This window comes from Dromiciops gliroides, chromosome 4 (assembly GCF_019393635.1).
Source record: "Dromiciops gliroides isolate mDroGli1 chromosome 4, mDroGli1.pri, whole genome shotgun sequence".
NCBI classification, from domain to species: Eukaryota; Metazoa; Chordata; class Mammalia; order Microbiotheria; family Microbiotheriidae; genus Dromiciops; species Dromiciops gliroides.
In genome coordinates this window covers 112,815,521-112,838,750 of record NC_057864.1, presented here as the reverse complement: position 1 = coordinate 112,838,750, position 23,230 = coordinate 112,815,521, and the positions used below count along the sequence as shown (strand labels likewise).

The 23,230-nt window shown below is 41.3% G+C and overlaps 2 protein-coding genes across 2 annotated transcripts in view; one reads left to right on the top strand and one right to left on the bottom strand.

Moving 5' to 3' along the window:
- The window catches only part of PACC1 (proton activated chloride channel 1), a 36,417-nt gene extending 21,650 nt beyond the window's left edge, over nucleotides 1-14,767 (top strand). The window contains 5 exon segments of the mRNA XM_043964168.1: nucleotides 3,331-3,482; nucleotides 5,603-5,745; nucleotides 7,810-7,954; nucleotides 10,795-10,902; nucleotides 13,904-14,767. Coding sequence (XP_043820103.1) covers nucleotides 3,331-3,482; nucleotides 5,603-5,745; nucleotides 7,810-7,954; nucleotides 10,795-10,902; nucleotides 13,904-14,065 — 710 coding nt within the window. The 3' untranslated portion in view covers nucleotides 14,066-14,767.
- Nucleotides 14,768-18,368: 3,601 nt separating this feature from the next.
- PPP2R5A (protein phosphatase 2 regulatory subunit B'alpha) overlaps nucleotides 18,369-23,230 on the bottom strand; it is an 87,188-nt gene continuing 82,326 nt past the window's right edge. Inside the window, exon 13 of the mRNA XM_044000122.1 lies at nucleotides 18,369-19,654. Coding sequence (XP_043856057.1) covers nucleotides 19,519-19,654 — 136 coding nt within the window. The 3' untranslated portion in view covers nucleotides 18,369-19,518. The remainder of the gene's footprint in view (nucleotides 19,655-23,230) is intronic.

Here is a 23,230-nt window from a genome sequence, read left to right as displayed (position 1 = left end):
ACTCCAGGACCAGTGCTCTATCTACTGTGCCACCCAGCTGCCCTTCATCATTTTTTTAATGTGTTGTTTCCCTCCTTAGAAAATAAGATCTTTGAGGATAGGGATGGTCTTGCTTTCTTGTACAGGGTGGGCCAAAAGTCACAAAAGGGTCTGATGTTTTAATAACTTTTTGAAAATTCTTTTCAAATAATTTACACCATTTACAAGATTAAGTTTTTCACATATAATGTAAATCCATTTCTTATTTGTACTGTATATGATGCTATGGTAAAGTGACTTTATTTTATCTTTGTGATTTAGTACATAGCAAGTGCTTAATAAATCCTTTACCTACCTGTCTAGGGCAGTTCATCACCTCATTTGTCATGAGGTGAGTAGTCCAGCTATTCAAAGAAAGTGGGACGTGCTGTGGGACTCAGCCTCTGCACTGGATTCTTTGTCTCTGTTTGTCTTGTTCTGGTTAGGAGATAATGTGAGGCAGCATGGTGTAGTGTGTAGAGTGATTGTGAGCTTGGAATCAGGAAGAGACGTCAGTTCCCATTCTGCCTTAGATAACTGTTTGATTTTGGTAAAGTATTAACTACTCTGAACCTCGATTTCCTCATTTGTGAAATGGGGATAATATTTACCTGACAGAGTTGTTGTGAGAAAAGTGTTTTGTTAACCTTAAAATGTTACCTAAATTTGAGTTATTGCTATTTGACCACCCTATCCCTTCCATTCCTACTTCCATTTTATTTTATTTAGCAAGAATAACTCCTGCTTGAACCAGCAACTGTGTCCTTTCCCATGAAGGGAGAAGACAATACTGCTCCACTCTGGCAGAATGTGGGGAGAAATCTGTTCCCTCTGGAGTTCTTTGGTTTCTCATGTTTGGCCAGGGTACATTGCAGGGATGTGCTAGAGGCAAGTCATGCAGATTCTTGAGAGCTGATTGTTAAATTTCTATTATGATTGAGGGCAGCTAGGTGGCACAGTGGATAAAGCACCGGCCCTGGATTCAGGAAGACCTGAGTTCAAATCCGGCCTGAGACACTTGACACTTATTAGCTGTGTGACCCTGGGCAAGTCACTTAAACCCCATTGCCCCACCAAAAAAAATTCTATTATGATTATATGCACCTTGGAAATCAGCAAATACTACAAACCAGGACTTAATTTATTGTTTTGTTGATTGTCTAGACTTAAGAAAATAATGGAGGAAATGTTTAACTTAATTTTAGATTAAATTTAGAAGTGTGTTGTGCTGCATTTTCTCCCCCTGGAAAGCTGGTTGTTAAACATTTACCAGCATATCTCTGGTGTAGTGTCAAATTGCAGGCAAATCACTGGCAAAGCATCTGTATCTGACCCCATGGCCAAACAATTTTGGAAAAGTCTATGGCTGCTTTTATTCAATCTCAGGAACATGGACCTAGAGCTGGAAGGGACCTCTGAAGAGATCTAATCCAACCTTCTTCTTTTTTGGGGGTAACAAATACACATAGTCAAGCAAAACAAACCCCCAGGTTTGGCCATGTCCAAAAAATGTGAGTCTCCTTTTGCAGTAGCTTCCTTTCAGGAGGTGAGTACCCTTCTTTATCATTGTTGATTATTACAGTGATCAGAGTTCTTAAGTTGTTCAAAATTGTTCATTTTCACAATGTTGTTATAGTATCAGTTGTTCTGGTTCTGCTCACTTCACTCTGCATCCTCTTCTCAGTTTTTTCAGAAACTGTTCATTTGGACATTTCTTTGGCACAATAATATTCCTTTCCATTATTATACACTAATTTGTTTAGCCATTTCCCAATAGATGGGCACCCCCTTAGGTTCTAGTCTCTTGTTACTACAAAAAAAGCTACTTGAAGGGGCACCTAGGTGGTGCAGTGGATAGAGCACTGGCCCTGGATTCAGGAGTACCTGAGTTCAAATCCGGCCTCAGACACTTGACACTTACTAGCTGTGTGACCCTGGGCAAGTCACTTAACCCCCATTGCCCTGCAAAAAAAAAAAAAAAACTTGAAATATTTTTGTACATATTGGATCCTTTATCTCTTTCTTTGACCTCTTTGAAGCACTGGCCTAGTAGTGGTGTTGCTGGTCGAAGAGTATAGACAGTTTAGCGACCTTTTGGGCATAGTTCCAAATTGTTTTCCAGTATGGCTGGACCACTTATCCCATGACAAGAGAGGTGATGAACTAAAAATGCAGACACACATTTCTGGATAGTGCTAACATGAGATTTTTGGGGGGTGGGCCTATGTAGGGTCTTAATTTGGAGGTTAGTTTTTAAAGTTTTACTTTATGGAGATTTGTGGAAGGGACAGATTTTTTTTTCATGCCTTTAAAAAATCCAGAATGGATAAATGCATTCATGACTTCACCAATAATACACAAGTGTGTCTGCCTGTTTTCCTACAGCCCCTCTGACCTTTGCCATTTTCTTCTTTTTTCCTCTTTGCCAATCTGATGGGTGTGAGGTGGAGCCCCAGAGTTTCTTCAATTTGCATTCCTTTAATTATTAGTGATGTTGGGGTGGCTAGGTGGCATAGTGGATAAAGCACTGGCCCTGAAGTCAGGAGTACCTGAGTTCAAATCCGGCCTCAGACACTTGACACTTACTAGCTGTGTGATCCTGGGAAAGTCACTTAACCCCAAATGCCTCACTAAAAATATATATATATATTAGTGATGTTGAGCATTTTTCCCATATAGCTATAGAGAGCTTGGATTTCTTCTCTTGAAAACTTACTGTTCATATCCTTTGACCACCCCCCCCCAACATTTTACAGATGAAGAAACTTGGGCCCAGCTTTATAGCTAGTAAGCATCTGATAGGGTCTGAACTTTCCTTGGTCATGAACAGTATCTCTCCCAGCATTTGTAGAAACAATAACTTCATGTAAAGACTGCTAGATTTGGAAGTCAAGAGATGGAAATTTCAATCCTCCCCATGACACTTCCTAAGCTGTCTGGCCTTGGGCAAATCATGCAACCTCTACAAATTCTAGTTTCCTCATCTGTGAAATGGGTATATTAATACTTGTACATATACCACACTAGCATGTTATAGAAAACACTCTGTAAAACCTTAGAGCGTTTTGGAAATATGAGTGAACATTACTGAGAAAAGTAATAGCAGTATAAGGGGAACTTCTTGAGAGTCAAGACTCCAGGTCCCTAATCCGACCCCGCACCTTCAAGGCAGGGCTATATTTTGTGACTTCCCACAGGGTTGCTCCATACAGCTTGCTTATGGTAAAAAAGTACAAGAAATGGAAGGTGTTGAACCTGGGGCCTTGAGGATTTCTGATGTTTGCTTGTCTCCATTTTTTCCCCCAAACTCAGGTATTGCCCTGTACCCTGGGCAGGCTCAGTTGTTAAGCTGTAAGCACCATTACGATGTCATCCCCCCTCTGAACAGGCCCGGGCAGCCAGGAGATGTGAACTGCACCACCAAGAGGATTAATTACACGGACCCTTTCTCCAACCAAACCATGGTAAACCTCCTGGGGCCTGCTTCAGGAGTCAGCTCAGCCTGAGAACTCCAGCCCTCTAGGGCTCCGAGGATGGGGGCCACATTCACTGCTTTTCCAGCCTGCCTCTGGGAGGCTAATTCTTTGGTGGGGTCCCCCATTTTCCTATTAATGGCCCCTGTGGAGGGCAGAAAATGGAATGAATGTGCATATGTCCCCAGCGAGATCCCTTACATTGGGCAGGTGACGTGAAATTTGTCCCAGGTCCCTCCCACCTAATAATAACCAAACAACTTGCAAACAGGCACCTGATGGGATACCCAAATGGTGTAGCTTTTGTCTGAGGACAGGGAGAAAGCCCCCTCCACCCCCAAGAGAGATCAATGATCTTTTGCAAGCACATTCTTCTGCCTTGGTGGGTTGAATTCTTTGAATGTCAGTGTCTGTGTTGGGGAGGGCAGTGGTGAGGTAGTGATGAGGGACAGCAGACATTTTCACTGAGAGAAGGAGGGGATAAAAGATAGAGGCTGATTCCTTGGGATTCTTTTGGATAGGTTTCCCCCTAGGGCATTCAGGCACTTTCCCCAGGCCAGTGGGTTAGATGAGGTACTAAAGATGGCAGATAACTCCCCAATGGCAAAATGGGAGGCACCACCAAGCCAGGAAATCCTGCCTCTAGAAAAAAAGGAGTCCAGCAGCCCTGTCACCATTTCTATTTCTGTTTCTGTTTTTGTTTTTTTTTTTGTGAGGCAGTTGGGGTTAAGTGACTTGCCCAGGGTCACACAGCTAGTAAGTATCAAGTGTTTGAGGCTGGATTTGAACTTGGGTCCTCCTAACTCCAGGGCTGGTGCTCTATCCACTGAACCACCTAGGTACCCCACCATTTCTATTTCTGTAATTGATCTATAAGCATTTATTAAATACTTATTATGCACCAGGCCTTGTGCTTGTTGCTGGGGATGTAAAAATGAAAGGGACTCTACCCTCAAGGAGTTACTAATAGGGGAGACATGCACATAACCCCTTCCCTCTGTTCTCACTGCCTCTACCCACATGGAAGCTCTCCTTATGACCTGCTTAGACAAGCTGCAGGCCTTTCTTCTTCCAGCACCTCTTTTATACCACTCTGGAGGGGGAGATAGAAGGATATAGCCTAGTAATTGCTTATATAGCCCTTTAAGTTTTGCTAAGTTCTTTACATACATTAACTCACTTAATTCTCACAAAAGCCTTCAAAACAAGGGGAAAGGGGAGGGGATAAGCATTTATATAGCACCTACTGTGTGCAATGCCTGTGCTAAACACTTTAATAACAATAATAGCCAACATTTAAATAGCACGTACTATGTGCTGGGCACTATGCTAAGCCCTTTACAAATATTACCACATTTGATTCTCACTACAGCCCTGAGAGGTAGATGCTGTTATTATCCCCATTTGACAGTTGAGGAAACCAAGGCAAATAGCAGTTAAATGACTTGCACAGAGTCACATAGCTAGTAAATTCCGAGGCTAGTTTTGAACTCAGATCTTCTGACTCCAGGCCCGGTGCTCTATGCATTTTCCCCAGGAGGAAACTGAGGTTCAGGGAAGTTGACATGTTTTGGATTACACAGGTAATAGGCAGTGGAGGCAGGATTTGAACCCAGGTCTCCACACTGGCGAGTCATGGCTCAGTTCTACTTTACCATATTCCCTTCTTGACTTTGCTTCAGTTCATAGAGGTTTTTTACCTTTCTCTTTGTATTCATTGTATCTGATGGCCCAGCAATACTCCAATACGTTCATGTATCCCAATTTGTTTAGCAATTTCGGATTAGATAGGCATCTGCAGAGGCTTAGTAAAGATTAAAATTTATTGTTCATTTTGTGTGCAGTGAGCCTTGGCTTGTATTATAGGGGTGGAATAGAGGGAGAAGAATAGGTGGATAATTCTGGAGAGAGGTGAATGTGATTTCCATATTAGGCAGAGCAAAGAGAAGCTGTCGGCTCACTTTTCACTAGTATAGGAAGGCTTGCATGGAGTAGGATATTGCCCGAGGAGAGGTATCAGAGACCTCAAGAGCCCCCCCCCTTTTTCCCTTTTCCCATGCCCCCACGCCCCCCAGCTTTGACTTCTGGGTTTGCTCTTTTCTTTGCTGTAGAAATATGCTCTGATTGTCCAAGGACCCCGGGAAGTAAAGAAGAGGGAGCTGGTCTTTCTTCAGTTCCGCCTGAACGAAACCAATGAAGACTTCAGTGCCATCGATTACCTCCTCTTCTCTTCTTTCCAAGAATTTGTACAAAGGTAGGGCTGTGCAGGGCTATGCTAGGCTTGGATGGGTTGAGCTGGGTTGAGCTAGGATGGGCTAGGTTGGGTTAGGTTAAGTTGGGCTAGGCTGGGCTAGGTTAAGTTGGGCTAGGCTGGGCTAGGTTAAGTTGGACTGGCCTGGGCTAGGTTAAGTTGGGCTGGGCTGGGCTAGGTTAAGTTGGGCTGGGCTGGGCTAGGTTAAGTTGGGCTGGGCTAGGTTAAGTTGGGCTGGGCTAGGTTAAGTTGGACTGGCCTGGGCTGGGTCAGTCTAGTCTAAGCATCTTCATAGAGAATCAGGAGCCTTCCAGTGGAATTGTTGGGAGGAACAAGTTATCTGGATGAGCTTTTTGTCTTCCTGGCTCACTTTAGAAATAGAATCTCAGGTCCAGAAGAGGACGTTGAGGGGCCGGTTCCTCTTCCTCTACACCAAATCTTTTAGAAGTCTGATCTTGGGAGACTCTGTAGTCACAACTAAACCAGACAGCTGTGTACAAATGACAGGGAAATTAGTGAGAGAGAGGATGCAGTGTTCTGCTGAATCCTAGTGCTAGTAGGATCCATGAGGGGCCATTTGGCTCAGCCTGCCCCTTATCCCTAAGTAACTCTGCCCAAATCTCTCCAAAACAGATGTGAGAAAAGTGTGTAGGGGGAAGGCATCTATTTTATTTTTCCTGATTTTAAAAAATGTTGAACTTAAGTATCAACTAAAATGAGTTCTTCCCTTTGTATAATAGAACAGAAAGAGAAGGTCGTCCAAGAGACTGGGACTCTGTTATGTACAACTTATTTTCTTTTTAAGTATATGTTTGACATGTTATTTTCAAAGCTGTCCTTCTTGTCCGTGATTCCTTCTGGCCTTCCTTCTGTTCTCTTCTGTGCATTTCAAAAACATGTTTCAATGACCCTCCTTTCTTTCATTTATTTTTGGCAACTCAGTTCCTAGCTCTTCCCATTTCTCTCCCACGCCCCAATTGAGAAAAAACGAAAAATAAAACCTTAGCAACAAATATGTGTAGTCAAGCAAAACAAATTCCCACATTGGCTATATCTGAAAATGTCTCGCATTCTGTAACTTGAATCTTTCTCCTCTCTGTCATGAGGCAGGTAGTTTATTTCATCATTGGTCCTTTGGAATTATGTATCATGCAGGTAAAGATGCCCAGCAGGAAGTTGGAGATGTGGGGCTAGAGTTTAGGAGAGAGGACAGCTAGACGACCTATAGATCTGAGAGACATCTGGGTAAAGATAATAATTAAACCCCTGGAAGCTGATGACATCACTGACCAAGGAAGTAAAGAGGGGACATCCTAGGACAGTGTTCTGAAGTATATCTACAAAGTGGGTAGAACAAATTTAGCCAAAGATTCTGCAAAGGAACAGTGAGACATGTAGGAGACAGGATGATGACAGGTCCTGAAGATCAGCTGAAAAAAGCCCAAAACAAAACTGCAGCGTAACCTGGAGGAGAAAAGAGAAGACTTGGCAGAGACTTGAGCTGTCATATATGGAAGAATTAAACTTATTTTGTTTGGCCCCAGGGGAGGGAGGGATGGATCTGGCTGAAGCAAATTTAGGCTTAGGATCATGGATTTAATTTGAAGGGACCTTGGTGTGCATCCAGGTTAGTCCTTTCATTTTTGCAGGTCACACAGGTAGGAAGAGGGAGAGCCAGGATACAGACTGAGGTGCTCTTAACTCCAAATTCAGCATTCTTTCCACAGTACTCTGGTTGATGTAAGGAAAAACTTAACAGAGCTATCCAAAAGTGAAATGGTCTGCCTTGGAAGGTAGTGGGTGCTAGAGAAGGAATTCTTCTGGAGTGGATATAGGATGTTGCGTGTAGCTGCTTACATTTTTCTTTCAAAACTGGAGATCAACCACAAATCAAGACCTGGCTCCGCCACTGAGTGATCCTGGCCTAGTGATATAACTTTCTTCTCTGGAAGGTGGGAGACAGTGGGGAAGTTTGATTGAGATGATTGCCAAGGTCCCTTCCCATTTTTTAATTCTATAAATAAGTCTGTGCTGTTCTCCCATCTCACCCTTCCCCTTCCTTCCAAGCCCAGACAAAGTGCGCTTCATGCAGGACTGTGAGAGTGCTTATTCCAGCTGGAAGTTCTCTGGGGGTTTCCGGACCTGGGTCAAGATGTCACTTGTGAAGACAAAAGAAGAGGATGGGCGGGAAGCCGTGGAATTCCGGCAGGAGGTAGTTGATTCTAGGCTCCCTTCAGCACAGAGCCTGCTTTAGGCAACATGGAGATGATAGGAGACCTCTGCTGGGTGACCACGTGCATTTCTCTGTTTGTGTTTGAAGCTGACCCATTAGGCCAGTGTTACCAAGACTAGTGACACAGTCTGATGCCACTGAGAGGTCTCAAACCTCTTAAAGAACAAGCAAACTGGGGCAGCTAGGTGGTGCAGTGGATAAAGCACCGGCCCTGGATTCAGGAGGACCTGAGTTCAAATCTGGCCTCAGACACTTACTAGCTGTGTGACCCTGGGCAAGTCACTTAACCCTCATTGCCACGCAAGGGAAAAAAAAAAAGAACAAGCAAGCCCTGATGAAGAGATGAGAAAATGCCTGCCTTCCTTTGCAGGTTTGGGCAATTTGGGGTATGGAACATAGCCTATATTGTCAGGCTTAGGTGATGTATTAGTTAGGTTTTTTGAACTGTTTTTTTTTCCTTCATTTATTCTTTTTTTTTTTGGGTGAGGCAATGGGGGTTAAGTGACTTGCCCAGGGTCACACAGCTAGTAAGTGTCAAATGTCTGAGGCCGGATTCGAACTCAGGTCTTCCTGAATCCAGGGCCGGTGCTCTAACCACTGCGCCACCTAGCTGCACCCCCCCCCTTCATTTATTCTTACAAGGAATGACTTTATGTATAGGGAATTGGGAGGGACTTATTTGCAAATGAAGGATAATTTTTTTTTAATTCTATAATAAGTTTTTATAGATGTCTTTAGTTTTTTAGATCATCATGGTTTTCTCCAATGTCTTTTCCCTATCCCTTTCAGAGAGCTATACTATATATCAAATGGTAGTTTTTAAAGACTATTAAAAAAGAGGAAATGAAGAGAGAAAAAAATCAGCATAACATATTATTGCTTGAAAAAATCCAAATACACGTGTAACACCTCTGGGTCTCCCACCTCCATAAAGGGGTGGGTTGGAAGTACCCCTCATATTTCTTCATTCAAGTCATGCTTGAGCTTTGTGATTTTGTTACATTCACTTTGAGTTTGTGTGTGTGTGTGTGTGTGTGTGTGTGTGTGTGTGTTAGGGTTCTTTCCATTTACATCGTTAGAGTCATTATGTATGATTTTTCTTGGTTCTGCTTACGTCACTGCATTAGTTCATGTAGATCTCTACATGCTTCTCTGTATTCATCACATGCATCATTGCTTGCAGCACAGTAACACTCTATTACATACATTTACCACAGTTTAATAAACCATTCCCCAACTGATGGGCATCTACTTTGTTTCCAGTTCTTTGCTATAACAAAAAGTACTGCTATAAATGTTTTGTTGTATCTGACTTTGTTCTTACCATTACCATTTCTTGTCATCCTTGCCAGTTTTCAGAGTATGAGGTGAAACCTCAAGGTTTTTTCATTTGTATTTCTCTTATCATTAGTAATTTGGAACATTCTTTCATATGGCTATGAATACTTTGCATTTCTTCTTTTGAGAAATGTTTCTTCGTATTGTTTGACTACTTATCTATTGAGGAATGGATGTTAGTCTTATATATAAATTACTTCTAGATCTTGGATACTAAAACTCTTAGCAGAGAGATTTGATACAAAATAAAAGGAAACAATACATCAAACTTTCAAGATCACTAAGGGTTCCAAGAAATAGAGGAAAAATATTCCAGGCAAGGGGGCATAGCCATGGCAAAGGCATGGAGGCAGGAGATGGACCGTCATGTTTGGGAGACAGCAATTAGGCCAGTTTGGCTGGGGTGTAGAATGTATAATTATGTAATGTAGAGTGAATATAGAGTCAACAAGCATTTAAGTGCTTGCTATGTACCAAACACTACCAAGCATGGGATAGGGGATGATCAGCTTGGACAGATAGACTCAAGCAAAATCCTTCAGAACTTTCAGTGCCAAACAGTGAAACGTATTTTATCCTTGAGTCAGCGAGGAATAACTCAAGCTTCTTGAACAAGAGAGTGATGTAGTCTGACCGTGTTTTAGGAAAACCAGTTTTTCATCATTTTGCAGCTATGTGAAAGATGGATTGGACAGGGTTAGAGACTCGACAACTGACCTCCCCATCACATTACTCTGTAATCCAGTGACACTAACTTGGGTTGTTGTTTGCACAAGACACTCATCTCCCAATTCTATGCCTTTTCATTGCTCTCCTTCCTCACTTCCCCTTCCTGTATTCTCTGGCTTCCTTCAAGGCTCAGGTCAAATGCTTCCTCCCACAAGAAGTCTTTTTTAGTATCCTGCCAAGCAACCCCTTCTCCCTCCCCTCCATCACCCAATGCCTTCCCTCTGAGACTACTTTCCACTTATAGTGTCTATATCTTGTATGAGAGTTGTTTGCACATTATCTTCTCCATTAGAATGTGAGCTCTTTGAGGGTAAGCGATTCTAGTTTTGATCCTCTTTGTATTTCCAGTGCTTAGCACAGTGCCTGACACATAGTAAACTCTTATGTTTGTTGACTGACTGGCAGAGAGGCCAATTGAGAGACTACAATACTGCATTGAGGGAAGAATTGATGAAGGCTTGGTTTAGGGTGGGTATGATATGAGTAGAGAGGGACTGATGTAACAGATTAACTTGAAGAGTTGGAATTTCTGAGACTTGGTGAACCCATGAGTAGTCCCGGCATGTCCAGCCTGGGAGAGATGGGGAAACCCAGCAAATGCATATTTTGGATCCTTTTGTTGTACTTTGCTGGATCTGATGGTGTGAAGTGAGTTAACACTTAAGAGTCACCAGAACCAGTAGGAAGGGGAGAGGAAGAGCCTGAGGGAAAGAAGGTGCACAATGGAGATGGTAACTCTGCTTTCCTTCCAGACAAGCGTGGTGAACTACATTGACCAGAGACCAGCAGCAGAAAAAAGTGTCCAGTTGTTCTTTGTGGTCTTTGAGTGGAAAGATCCCTTTATTCAGAAAGTCCAAGATGTAAGTCATATTTATGATTAGCCGGTCAGCTCCCTGGACAGTGTGGGATGCAGCTTCCTTTCCTTGGGCAAAATGTCCTCACATCATGCTTTTTATATGCTAACTTTAGCTCACTCCTGTTGGATGTAATATAGGAAAAACTAGTTTTAAAAAAAAAAATCCAAAGTAACTATTGCCATCAGCAGAACAGAAAAGCACAAATAATTGAGTAGAGTGGCTAGGAAGGTAGCAGAAGCCAAACTCTTGCTTAAGTAAGAGGTTATGAAAATAAGTGCCCCCTCATCAGGGAGGTATTGAGCAAAGAGTCTGGATGATAGCCTCTGGAATTAACCAGCTTAGTTTATAAAACGTTTGGTGGCAACTGGATGGTGAGATGAATGGAGGGATGGAGCGATGGACCTGGAGCCAGGAAGACCCAAGTTCCAATCATCTCTTGCCATACAGCTAGAAGTGTCAGAGGTTTCACTCACGAGTTGTATGACCCCAAGGGCAGCTAGGTCATGCAATGAATAGAGTGCCAGGCCTGGAGTCAGGAAGCCTCATCTTCATGGGTTCAAATCTGGCCTCAGACACTTACTAGCTGTGGGACCCTGGGCAAGTCACTTAACCCTGTTTACCTCTGTTTCCTCATCTATAAATGAACTGGAGAAGGAAATAGCAAAACCACTCCCATAACTTCACCAAGAAAACCCCAAATGGGGTCACAAAGAATTGGACATGAAATGAAATGAAATGACTGTTTGACCCCAGACAAGTCACTTAACCTCAATGTACTTTAGTTTTCTTCTCTATAAAATGGGTATAATAATTACACCTTACCTCTCTATGTTGTGAGGATCAAATCAGTAAGAGCATCTGTAAGATATCTCACAAACCTACTGTGTTACATAAATGCTATCATCTCTGAGTCTCATTTTTTTTTCTTTTTTTAAATGCTATTTTATTTATTTATTTTTAGTGAGGCAATTGGGGTTAAGTGACTTGCCCAGGGTCACACAGCTAGTAAGTGTTAAGTGTCTGAGGCCGGATTTGAACTCAGGTACTCCTGACTCCAGGGCTGGTGCTCTATCCACTGTGCCATCTAGCTGCCCCTGAGTCTCACTTTCAAGTTGTGAAATGAGGGTTTTGACCAGACCAGACCAGTCTTTACTAAGCACCTACAATTTGTTAGAGGCACAAAGCTCAATTCTGGGGATTAAAATATAATGAATCAAACAATTCCTACACATAAGGAGGTTACATTCTAAGGGGGATGACAACATATATTTATCCAGTGTTATACCATTTACAAAGCTTTTTAGAGACCAAGTTTCATTTGATTTTCTCCATGACTTTCTGAAGTAGAGTGTCATCATCTCCCTTTTACTCATTAGCAAATAAGCTTAATAATAATAAAAATAAATCTTTAAACCTTGCAAAATGCTTTATGTTATCCGATTGATCCTCACAGCACTGAGAGGTAAGTGTTATTATCCTCATTTTACGGATGGAGGAAACTGAGGTACATTGAGGTTAAGTGACTTGCCCAAGATGACACAACTAGGAAGTGTCTGAGGTAAGATAACAAGTCCAGGACTTTATCCACTGTAATGAGCACCTGGCTTTCCAGAGAGGTTGTGACTTCACTCACGTTTTAGCTAGATGAGAACAGATCATTCCTCAGAGCAGTCCCCAAAGAAAACAGTTGCTAAAACAGAGCAGCACCCACGACAGACCTCTCTGCTTTCCTGGATTATTTGAGCATGGTATACCATCTCATGCACTCAGCTGACACAGAGAGCCATCCATCGGTCAAAATAGAATGGTCGATGGAAAAGTCAGCATCTTATTGGTTTAGAAACAATGAATGTACTGGCCCTGGTTTCAGGAGAACATGAGTTCAAATCCAGCCTCAGATGCTTGACACTTACTAGCTGTGTGACCCTGGGCAAGTCACTTAACCTTCATTGCCCTGCAAAAAAAAAAAAAAAAAAAAAAGACCTAAGTTCAAATCTGGCCTTAGACATTTACTAGCTGAGTGACCCTGGGCAAATCCCTTCACCTGTTTGTCTAAGTTTCCATATCTGTATAATGGGGATAACAGTATCACCTCCCTCCCAGAGTTGTTGTAAGGATCAAACCCAATGCTTCCTCCTTCCTCCCAGAAGCCTACTGTGAAACTAGGAACATCTCCCACACACAGCTCCAAGCTCATTGGCTGGTAGCCTTGATAGACTGTACCCACGAGCAAACGTCACTTCCTGACGCCAAGGACCTGACCATGGCTTGCCCTCAGATGCCTTCTCCTCATGGTGGAGCTTTCCTACAGTAACTCTCCAGCAGATGGCATCATTCTAATCCTTACACCACCTAGCTGCCCTCAAATATAATAATGATAAAAAGAATATGGCAGCTAACATTTATAGAGTGTTGTAAGATTTGCAAAGCACTTTGTGAATATCATTTCATTTACCTGTCTATCAAAGCTCCCAGCCAATTAGCTTGGAGCTGTGTGTGTGTGGTGGGGGGGGGGGAATGTTCCCAGTTTCACAGGAGGCTTCTGGGAGGAAGGAGGAAGCGTTGGGTCCTTTTTGTTCCTGACCTCACCATGGCAGGTTGGATGATGGGGTCTCTTAGAAATAGTTAGATTTTTACCTTTCTCTCTGATCCTAATGCTCTTTAATAAATACTTAAACACTTAAATACTCTTGCTATAAAGTTTATAATTCATTGGCGAGCACTCATTAGATATTTTAGACAAACTAGCTAGAATTTTAGCTCCTTACAGAGGCAAAGTGTACAGAATGCTGGGCTTATCAAACCTGGCCTCAGATACTTACTAACTGTGTGACCCTGGACAAGTCATTTATCTCTGTCTGTCTCAGTTTCCTCATCTGTAAAATGAGCTGAAGGAAATGGTAAAAACCACTCCATTATCTTTGCCAAGAAAACCCCAAATGGGGTCACTAATAGTTGGACACAACTGAAAAAAATGACTAAACAAGAAATTTCTATTTTTCAGATCATCACTGCCAACCCCTGGAACACAATTGCTCTTCTTTGTGGTGCTTTCTTAGCGTTATTCAAAGCAGCCGAGTTTGCTAAGCTAAGTGTGAAGTGGATGATCAAAATCCGCAAACGATACCTGAAAAGGAAAAGCCAAGCAACCAACCACATCAGCTGAATGTATCTGTGTGGGACATGATTTATACACTGGGTAGAACTGTGAACTTGATGGATGCTAACACCCCAGCTGGGACAAAGCCAGCCGGTCACCACTAATTCTGCATTTGCCCCAATGGATATTTATCATGCTTCAAAGTGAGTCTGGAAAACTGGCCCTTCTGACTTGGCCCAAGAAGAGGCTGACAACTGGAGCTGAGGACAGGTCCAACTGCAACTCCTAAAGTTATTTAAATGTTTAAGTTATTAATGAACCATTTTTAAAAAATGAACCAATGTGCAAATTAGGGGGTAGGAGATCAGGGAGCTTGACAAAAAACCAATCAATCAACCATATAAGAGGTTGTGATAGGTCTTTCTCTTGTTTGAGACACACTTCAACATTCCTCTCTGGTTTTGATGGAACATGACTGCTTAGAGAGCCTATGAGCCTTCTGGGTGAGTTGAGGTTCTCTCTATTTAAGATGGCTAGAGTGCTCTGAGGAAATCAGATTTTTCTCCCCATCCACCAGGGCAGCAGTTAAGAGAACTTGGGGTTTGGTACCCACCCCTAGTCTATGTGCTGTCCTACATTCCAAGTGCATTATCTCTCATCAGCATGAGACTTCAGCAGCTGACAAACTTTTTCACGTGGAATATGAAGTGACACATCTTTTAAAGCTACTTGAAATGAGTGATTAAATATTTCCCAAGTGGTCATTCACTTAACTGTCTGAGTGTCATATATCAATAGCCACGCAAAAGCTTGAAGAATTGTACTTGACACATGAGGACAAACCATACCCGTAGTAGGGGAACAAATGTGGGGAAGAAGCAAGCCCAGACAGTGGAAGGTGGGAGGTAGGTTGGGTTTAAACAGTAGTGGGCTTTTTAAGGCTAAATGCATTTGCCCAAACTGCTCCTTAATCTTGTGACTCCTCTAAAAGTACAAAGGCCTCAGAATTTTTACTCTGATGAGGAAGAAATAGTTAACACTTTACCTTTTCCAAAATGATCCAGTTCTTAGCTCAGCTGCAATCCATCCATGTCAAGAGGGGAGATTAGAAGACAGTGGGTAGGGATGGGGAGAGGCATATGAGGAAAGTGACAATAGAAACTCATGTTCAAGCTGGCTGCCATCAAGCCTCTACAAAGGAACTGTGTTAACTATTATTTAATTTTTTTTTTTTGCAGGACAATGAGGGTTAAGTGACTTGCCCAGGGTCACACAGCTAGTAAGTGTCAAGTGTCTGAGGCTGGATTTGAGCTCAGATCCTCCTGAATCCAAGGCCAGTGCTTTATCCACTGCGCCACCTAGCTGCCCAAACTGTTAATTCTTAACTTCTTAGCACCCCTCACAGTTCCATCAATTTAAGATTATGCTTACTGGTCTGGTCTGCGACTTTTAATGTTTCTTTTCCAGTGAGACAGGTCTCAGTACTTAGTTGGGGAAGGGAATAAGTATTTAATGGCACCTATATCCCAGGCCCTGTGCTAAATGCTTTACAAAAATCTCATTTGAACCTTGGGTAGGTAGGTGCTCTTATGATCCTTATTTTATAGCTGAGGAGACTGAGCTAGACATAGTTTAAGTGCCTTGCCCAGGGTCACTGAGCTAGAAGTCTCTGAGGCTTGATTTGACTTCCTGACTCCAGCTGCCCCTGGTACCAGAGAGAAATTAACTTTATGACTAGGTAGGCAACACCTGTGTGATTTCTCAAAGTCTCTTCCAGTTGCATAAGCAATCACTGACCAAATTAGATCAGCAGTTTCAAAATTTTCACTATGCTGTTGCTCTTCAAATTGGGGAGGGAGGGAGGGAGATCAAGTTGATAAGTGGGGCACATTTGTCCTGTGTCCTACAGGGAAGAATGAGTTCTGCTTTTGGCTAAGGAAGCCCATCAAAAACTATCCCTTGCAATTTTTCTCCTCCACAAAAGCATGAGAAAACAATTCCACCGATGCTTTCTCCTTACATCTTATTTTAGGACAAACGCAGAGCCAAGCATACAATTTATTCCAGAAACACTTGTGAGAGCTTACATTGATAGTACTAAAAGTAGCCTCATGAGAGGTATTTTAGAAATAAATATCTTTTAAAGATGACAGGTCACTTTAGTGTTGCTTAAAACTTAAAATAAAAACGTACTTCGAAGGCCACCCTGAACTGTGTTGCCTACATTATATAAAGTTCACAGAGAACTTTTTAAATGTATTTTTTTTTTTGGTGGGGCAATGGGGGTTAAGTGACTTGCCCAGGGTCACACAGCTAGTAAGTGTCAAGTGTCTGAGGCTGGATTTGAACTCAGGTACTCCTGAATCCAGGGCTGGTGCTTTATCCACTGCGCCACCTAGCTGCCCCCTAAAATGTATTTTTGACAGAATAAACTCTGGAGAATCAGAAAAGGATATAAGTATCTTTAGCTATTTAAAGAAAATACTGTTAAAACAATTAGCTACATAGCCAAGTCAAAGCCTGTACTGCAGTCCTACTCAAGTGAAAAAAAAACAACTCCTATTACTTAGCCTAAAATAGAAACTTTATAGAAAGAGAGCCTCCCAGCAGAAGGATGAGGCTGCCTGCCGACCCTTTCTTCCCTTGGAAGGTGGCTGCTGCTGCTGGCCCATCTCCCTCACCCACACTTCTTCGGTTGAGAGTCGCTCATTGAATCTTGCTGCTGGGAGTTAGTGCTGGCTGGCATTAAATTGGTATCTTTAGTTAAAGTACTTTGAGTAACGGCCTTTTAAGAGTTTACAAAGAGCTCTCCTCACAACAAGTGGGCAGTGGGATATTATTATCCATATTTTACAAATAGGAAAAAGCGGGGAAGAGAAGGGCAGAGATATTTATATAGGCCCTATTCTGGACCAGACACTGCTAAACTGTGAAAAAATGGGGATTCGGAGAAGTTCTTTGCTGGGGATCACACAGCTTTCCTAAGTGATGTGGGTGGGATTCAAATAAGGGAATGGGAATTTAGAAAGACCTTTTTCTGGGACAATGAGCAGACTCTAGGAGAGGATGCCTGCCACTTTTAGTAATACTTCAGCAAGGCAGGTTTCTTAGCACCTGAGGTAAATGACCCAGCGTCCACAAAGGAAGCATGGCTACTTTTATGGGGAGAAAAAGAGCAGGGGTTCTTAGCCTTCTTTGTGCCATGAACCCAAAATGTCTTAACAGGAAGGAAACAAGTATTTAAGGGCCTTTCTGGGCCAGACATTTTGCTGAGTACTTTACAAATACTGTCTCATCTAATCCTCACCCTGTGAGGTAAGTGCTAGGATTGTCCCCATTTTACAATGAAGGAATTTAAAGCAGACAGAGGTTAAGTGACTTGCCCAGGGTCATACAGTTAAGACAAGAGTCTGAGACTGGATGTGAACTTGGGTCTTCCTGGCTCTAGGCCCTGTGTTCTATGCACAGTGCCACCTAGTAACAGGCCTTTAAGTTTGTAAAATAAAATACATGGGGTTACAAGGAAAACCAATTAAACTGAAATAGTTATCAAAATATTAAAACAGAAATATTAGCTAGTAAACATTTATATAGGACTTACTAGGTGCCAGGCATTGTGCTATGCATTTTACAATTACTATCTCATTTGATCCTCACAAAAACTCAGGGGAGTAGGTGCTATTATTATACCCATCTTGTAGTTGAGGAAAATGAGGCAGAGGTCACACAGCTAGGAAGTGCCCGAGACCAGATTTTAATTCAAGTTTTCCCAGCACCCTCTCTTCCTCTGCGTCACCTAGGTTTTACAGACTTCCAGTTAAGAATGCCTGGCAAGAGAATGGATATGAAGCAATTAACTAAAATAATAAAAAATTTAAAAAATTAAAAATAAAATTTCTTACAAAAATAATCTGTGCTAACAGGGGAGCAATGGTTTGTACTATAACTTGTCTTCTTGCTTCTATTTTATAAAAACTAATTTTAAAATTAATTTGTATTCTCTAAGTTCACATGGACCATGTGGTATGCTGGGGAGGCTGGTATAGGATTTTAAAATTTCCTACAAATCAATCCACTAGCATAAGATCCAGCTGACTGCTGCTACTGGCTGCAACATTTGGCCTTGGCATCCGCCTTCATGTTTTGATAAAATGAAAGAGAGAGAGAGAGTGTGTGTGTGTGTGTGTGTGTGTGTGTGTGTGTGTGTGTGTCCCTACACCCCTAACATGCTCCATCATTACTTTTAAATCAGGATAAGCTTCTTACTTGTGTTCAGCTCTTTTTATCAAGTAAACCTTGCTGCATAATTCTAGTCAGCGCTATTTCTAGAGCTTGGTGGTCAGAAGACAAAAGATAACAGACAACAAGCTACAAACATAGACTTTATTCAATGCTGCTCAATCCCCCAGTGAAGATCTTCCATTACAAAACAGCTTTCTATGTAACCGCAAGAGATTGGAATGGTACTCTGATAACAAAAGATGTGAGAAATATCTGATCAAGTAAAAATGTACAAGGCCCCCTAGAATCAGTTTCTTGAATCTTCTATTTAGGAAGTGTACTGCATTTCTTTTAAATAACTCCGGGCAGTGATCATTAGAATTCTGCCTCCCCACACTAAGTGACTGAAAAGTCTTCTCCTGTGAGGGGAGCAGAGGGGAGAAGATGGAGAAAGGGATGGAGGAAGGGCTCTGGAGGCCCTGCCTTCAGCCCTGTGCTTCATGGGCGAAAGGAAGAGGAGGAATGAATGAGAGGTAATGTCAGAGATCATGTCATCATCGCTCTTCTACGAAGCTGCCTGCTGACCAGTGAATGTCATTAATGGGATGGCAGGTAGAGGGGCATGTTCTCCAGCTGACCATGAGGAACATGCTGGAGAATTTTGGTTTATTTTTCCCAGCTTTTATTTCTAACTTGTGCTTTAAAAATATCACAATTTTTTTTCCTGGAAGTTTTAAGTTTTTCACTCAAATTCCAGAATACAGTAATATCTTTAAGGACAAAAGGTAAAAGGGCAAGTTAGGCTATTCCTCCCTTTGTGTTATTGGAAGGAAAAAGAAGGAAAGGAAGGATTGTACCTTAGTTTTATTTTAGGAAATACTGCCTTTCCTAGAACTCAACCAAGGTGTGCAGCAATGTGAAAAGCACATTTAAAAATGTACATAGCAGACTACTACATCTATGTGCAACACAATCAAAAGAAAAATTCAAGTCATAATTCTCACCACTCCCATAATTATCTCACTCATATCATGTATAATAAAAATTCATTCATTTCTGTGAAACTTCAGAAGTGACAATAAATCGATGATTAGACAAAAAGTTACAATAGACTGTGGTCATGATGTAACATATGGCTACGTTTAGTCCACAAATTTGTCATTTACAGATGCCAGAAAAAAAAATTGGCCTTTTAATTCCATTATACTGTTGAGGTTTTTCCTTTGCAAATTTTTACATATTTCAAAAAAGTGTATACAAAAAGTCTGCCTTTCAAGCAGAAGTCGTCATCATTTCATTTATTTGGCACTTGTACTGTTGAGTGCATTGTGCACACTGTGAGTACTGTTATGCTTTTCAGTCAAAGCTTTCTTTAACTTTAGCTCCTCCAATTTTTTCCATAATTCTTCACGTTCCAATTCCTTTTTTTTCTCTCTGCAGAAAAGATCAAAAAACAATTGCAATCAGAAGTGCTTAGGCCAGCATTAAGAGAGACATACCATGCATCATAACACTGATGGGGGAGAACAGACCTCATCCACATTCACCAAACTGTTTTTTGATAAAGCATTTGATTCCTGTTATTTCCCAAATAAAACACATCTGTCTCATCTCAAGCAGCAAAACAGTATGGGTGCTCCTCCCCTCATTTTTAGAGCCCCCAAAATAAAGCTTTGGAGGCAATGATATGAGATTTGACTGTCTTTTCTACATAGGAAATGCTCATCTATATCTACTGAGGTTAGGCCCAATTTATTCGGTCTATAACTTGTTTGTACAGAGTTATTTGCATGTTGTCTCTCCCATTAGACTAGGAGAGCTCCTTGAAAGCAGGGGCCACTTCTGACTTTCTTGGTAACCCCAGTGCCTGACATAGCAGGCATTTAATAAATGCTTCTTGACTGGTTGACTCAGAGCCAGTGACATGAGTTCCAACTTCGCAGTAAAGAATCGTGGTTAACTTCAAAATATCATCTTTGTTAATGGCTAAATCAGTTACAAATAACCATCAGAAGCAAAAATATCCCCACGAAGCATGATGGAAAGCAGAGATAATGGAGGAACAGAAGCAACATTGTGGTGAGAGTATTTTATGGGGCATCCAACTGGAAAGAAGAAATGGATGATGGTCTAGAAGATCAATGAAAAACAAATACACTAAGGAAAATAATAATGATGGGGAAGCTTTAACTACTTGGACAACAGCTAGATCTCTTTTTCTGCTTTAAAAAAAAAAAAAGCAAAGCAATTGAGATGTGATTTGCCTTGCTGATAATTTCAGGCTTTAGAAGGTGAGAATGAAGGGGGTGAGGTCTTATCTCGTGTTTCTGAGGAGACGTTAGATGCCAAAATAGAAATAATGAAAATAAAAGTGAGCATGCTGTCCTAGAGTCACTAATAGATAAGGAAATGTTGAGCACAATCATACTTGTACCTCCCAGATGATGGAAAAGTTTTATTTTTTTAAATCACACAGGCAGGATCACAGTGCCTCAGAAGATGTCAGATGAAGACGGATGGGTCCTCTCTGAGTAACAAAATCCTGATGACATAACACAAATAATTCTGATGAAGAAGAAATGAAGGAACTGTCTAAAGAGATTGATGTGCTTCTAGAGAGAATGTACTGACCAACCTAGAATTCTAAAAGACATAGGGAAAAGAAGGATGCAAGGCAAGGGAGTTAGAAATAAATACAAAAGAGTGGGATGGTCTTATAAGAATTTCAGGAGTGCCAAAACTCAAAATGGGCTGAGGTTTGTAAAGAATGTTAAGGACAGCCAAGAGTGCTTTTCTGGAAGCTATGATGAGGGAAAGAGAAAGATCAAAGAAAAGACTGGACAGCTACTGGGAGTAGATGGATCATTGATAATGAAAGATTAAAAGAATGCAGAAATACTCAAAGACCTAATTTTGTCTCTGTTTTTTCTACTAAAAACTGTTTTTCAGACTTGGAAGGACAATAAATATATTTCACAGAGAATTGAAAGGCAACATAAATGACCTTAAATCAAAAGATTCAGATATGATTGCTGGTGATCTCTGAAAAATCTTAGAAAATAAGTTATCAATAATGATCAAAGGATATGAACAGGCAGTTTTCAGAAGAAATCAAAGCTATCAATAGTCACATAAAAAATGCTCTAAATCACTGTTGATTAGAGAACTAATGCCCAAAAGATTATAAAACTTTACATATCCTTTGACCCAACATTATTATTACTTTTTTTTGGGGGGGGGAACATTATTATTACTAAGTCTATCTCCCAAAGAGATAGAAGGGAAAAAGACCTACATATACAAAAATATTGATAGCAGCTCTTTTTGTGGTGGCAAAGAATTGGAAATTGAGAGGATGCCCATCATTTAGAGAATGACTGTACAAATTGGGGTATATGATTATGATACAATATCATCGTGCTATAAGAAATGAAGAGTAGGGGCAGCTAGGTGGCACAGTGGATAGAGCACTGGCCTGGGAGTCAGGAGGACCTTAGTTCAAATCCAGCCTCAGACACTTAATACTTACTAGCTGTGTGACCCTAGGCAAGTCACTTAACCCCAATTGCCTCACCAAAAAAAAAAATGAAGAGTAGGATACTTTCAGAAAAACATGGGAAGACTTGTATGAACTGATGCAAAATGATATAAACAGAACCAGGACAACATCATACATAGTAACAGTGATATTGTGACAATGATCAACTTTGAAAGACTTAGGTACTCTGGTCAAGACAGTGATCTAAGACAATTCCAAAGGGCTCATGATGGAAATGCCACCCACCTCCAGAGAGAGAGTATGAGTGAAGACTGAAGTATAGTTTTTTGTTTTCTATTTCTTGCTTTGTTTTTGTGGAGATGATCCACAGCTTAGGAAGACAGTCAGTATGCTAGATGACAAAAACCAATATCCAAAAAGAATGTAGGCTAATAATGGGACAAATTTCACAAAATGATAGTTCATGAAGATAAATGTACACTTAGTTTTAAAACAATGCTCGGCAAATCAATGGGTCAAATATAAAAGACCGGGAGGTTTTAATGTATCAGAAATCCAACACGAGTCAACAGTGACACATGGCAGTCAAAAGCTCAGTTGTACTGATAGAAGAATATGCTCTAGAATAAGAAACATTCTTATTCTACAATACCATAATTCTACTGTGCTTGCTCACATCTCCACTGAACACAAATGCTCTTCCAATTGTCTTATTTTAGGGAGAATGTTCACAAGTGGTTGCACAGTCAGTGACAGGCATCCTCGACAGAAAAGGAACAAGAAACCAGGCCATACAAACACCAGTGCAAGATACTGAGGATTCTTAGCTTGGGGAGGAGAGGATTTAATGGATTTAGGTATCATCAAGTGGGGACAGCTAGGTGGCACCATAGTGCATAGAGTGCTGGGCCTGGAGTCAGGAAGACTCATCTTCCTGAGTTCAAATCCAGCCTCAGACACTTCATAGCTGTGTGACCCTGGGCAAGTCACTTAACCCTGTTTGCCTCAGTTTCCTCATCTGTAAAATGAGCCAGAGAAGAAAATGGCAAAACACTCCAATATCTTTGTCAAGATAACCCCAAAGAAGAATTGAATATGACTGAAGCATCTTCAAGCAGCCCGAGTGCTGTCACCTGGAAAAAGGATCAGACTTGTCTTACTTGCCCAGTGGGCAGAAGGAGGGTCAATGTGAGCTAGCAGAGAAGAAAATTCCAGCTTGATATGAAGGAAAATGTCTTAACAATTAGAACTGCCCCAGAGAGGGTTAGGCTGCCTCTCCAATCATGGAGATGTTTAGGTGGATGCTGGATGACCATTTGCTTGAGATGCTGTCAAAGTAATTCTTGCTACGATAGAAATTGAATTAAATCATCTCTGAAGTGTCTTCCAACTGAAATTCTATGAACCATGAAAACATAAGAACCATGAAAACACCATTTTAAAAGATACATCATCATAAAACATGCTATCTGCCTCCAGGGAAAGAATTGATATTGTCTGAATGCAGATTG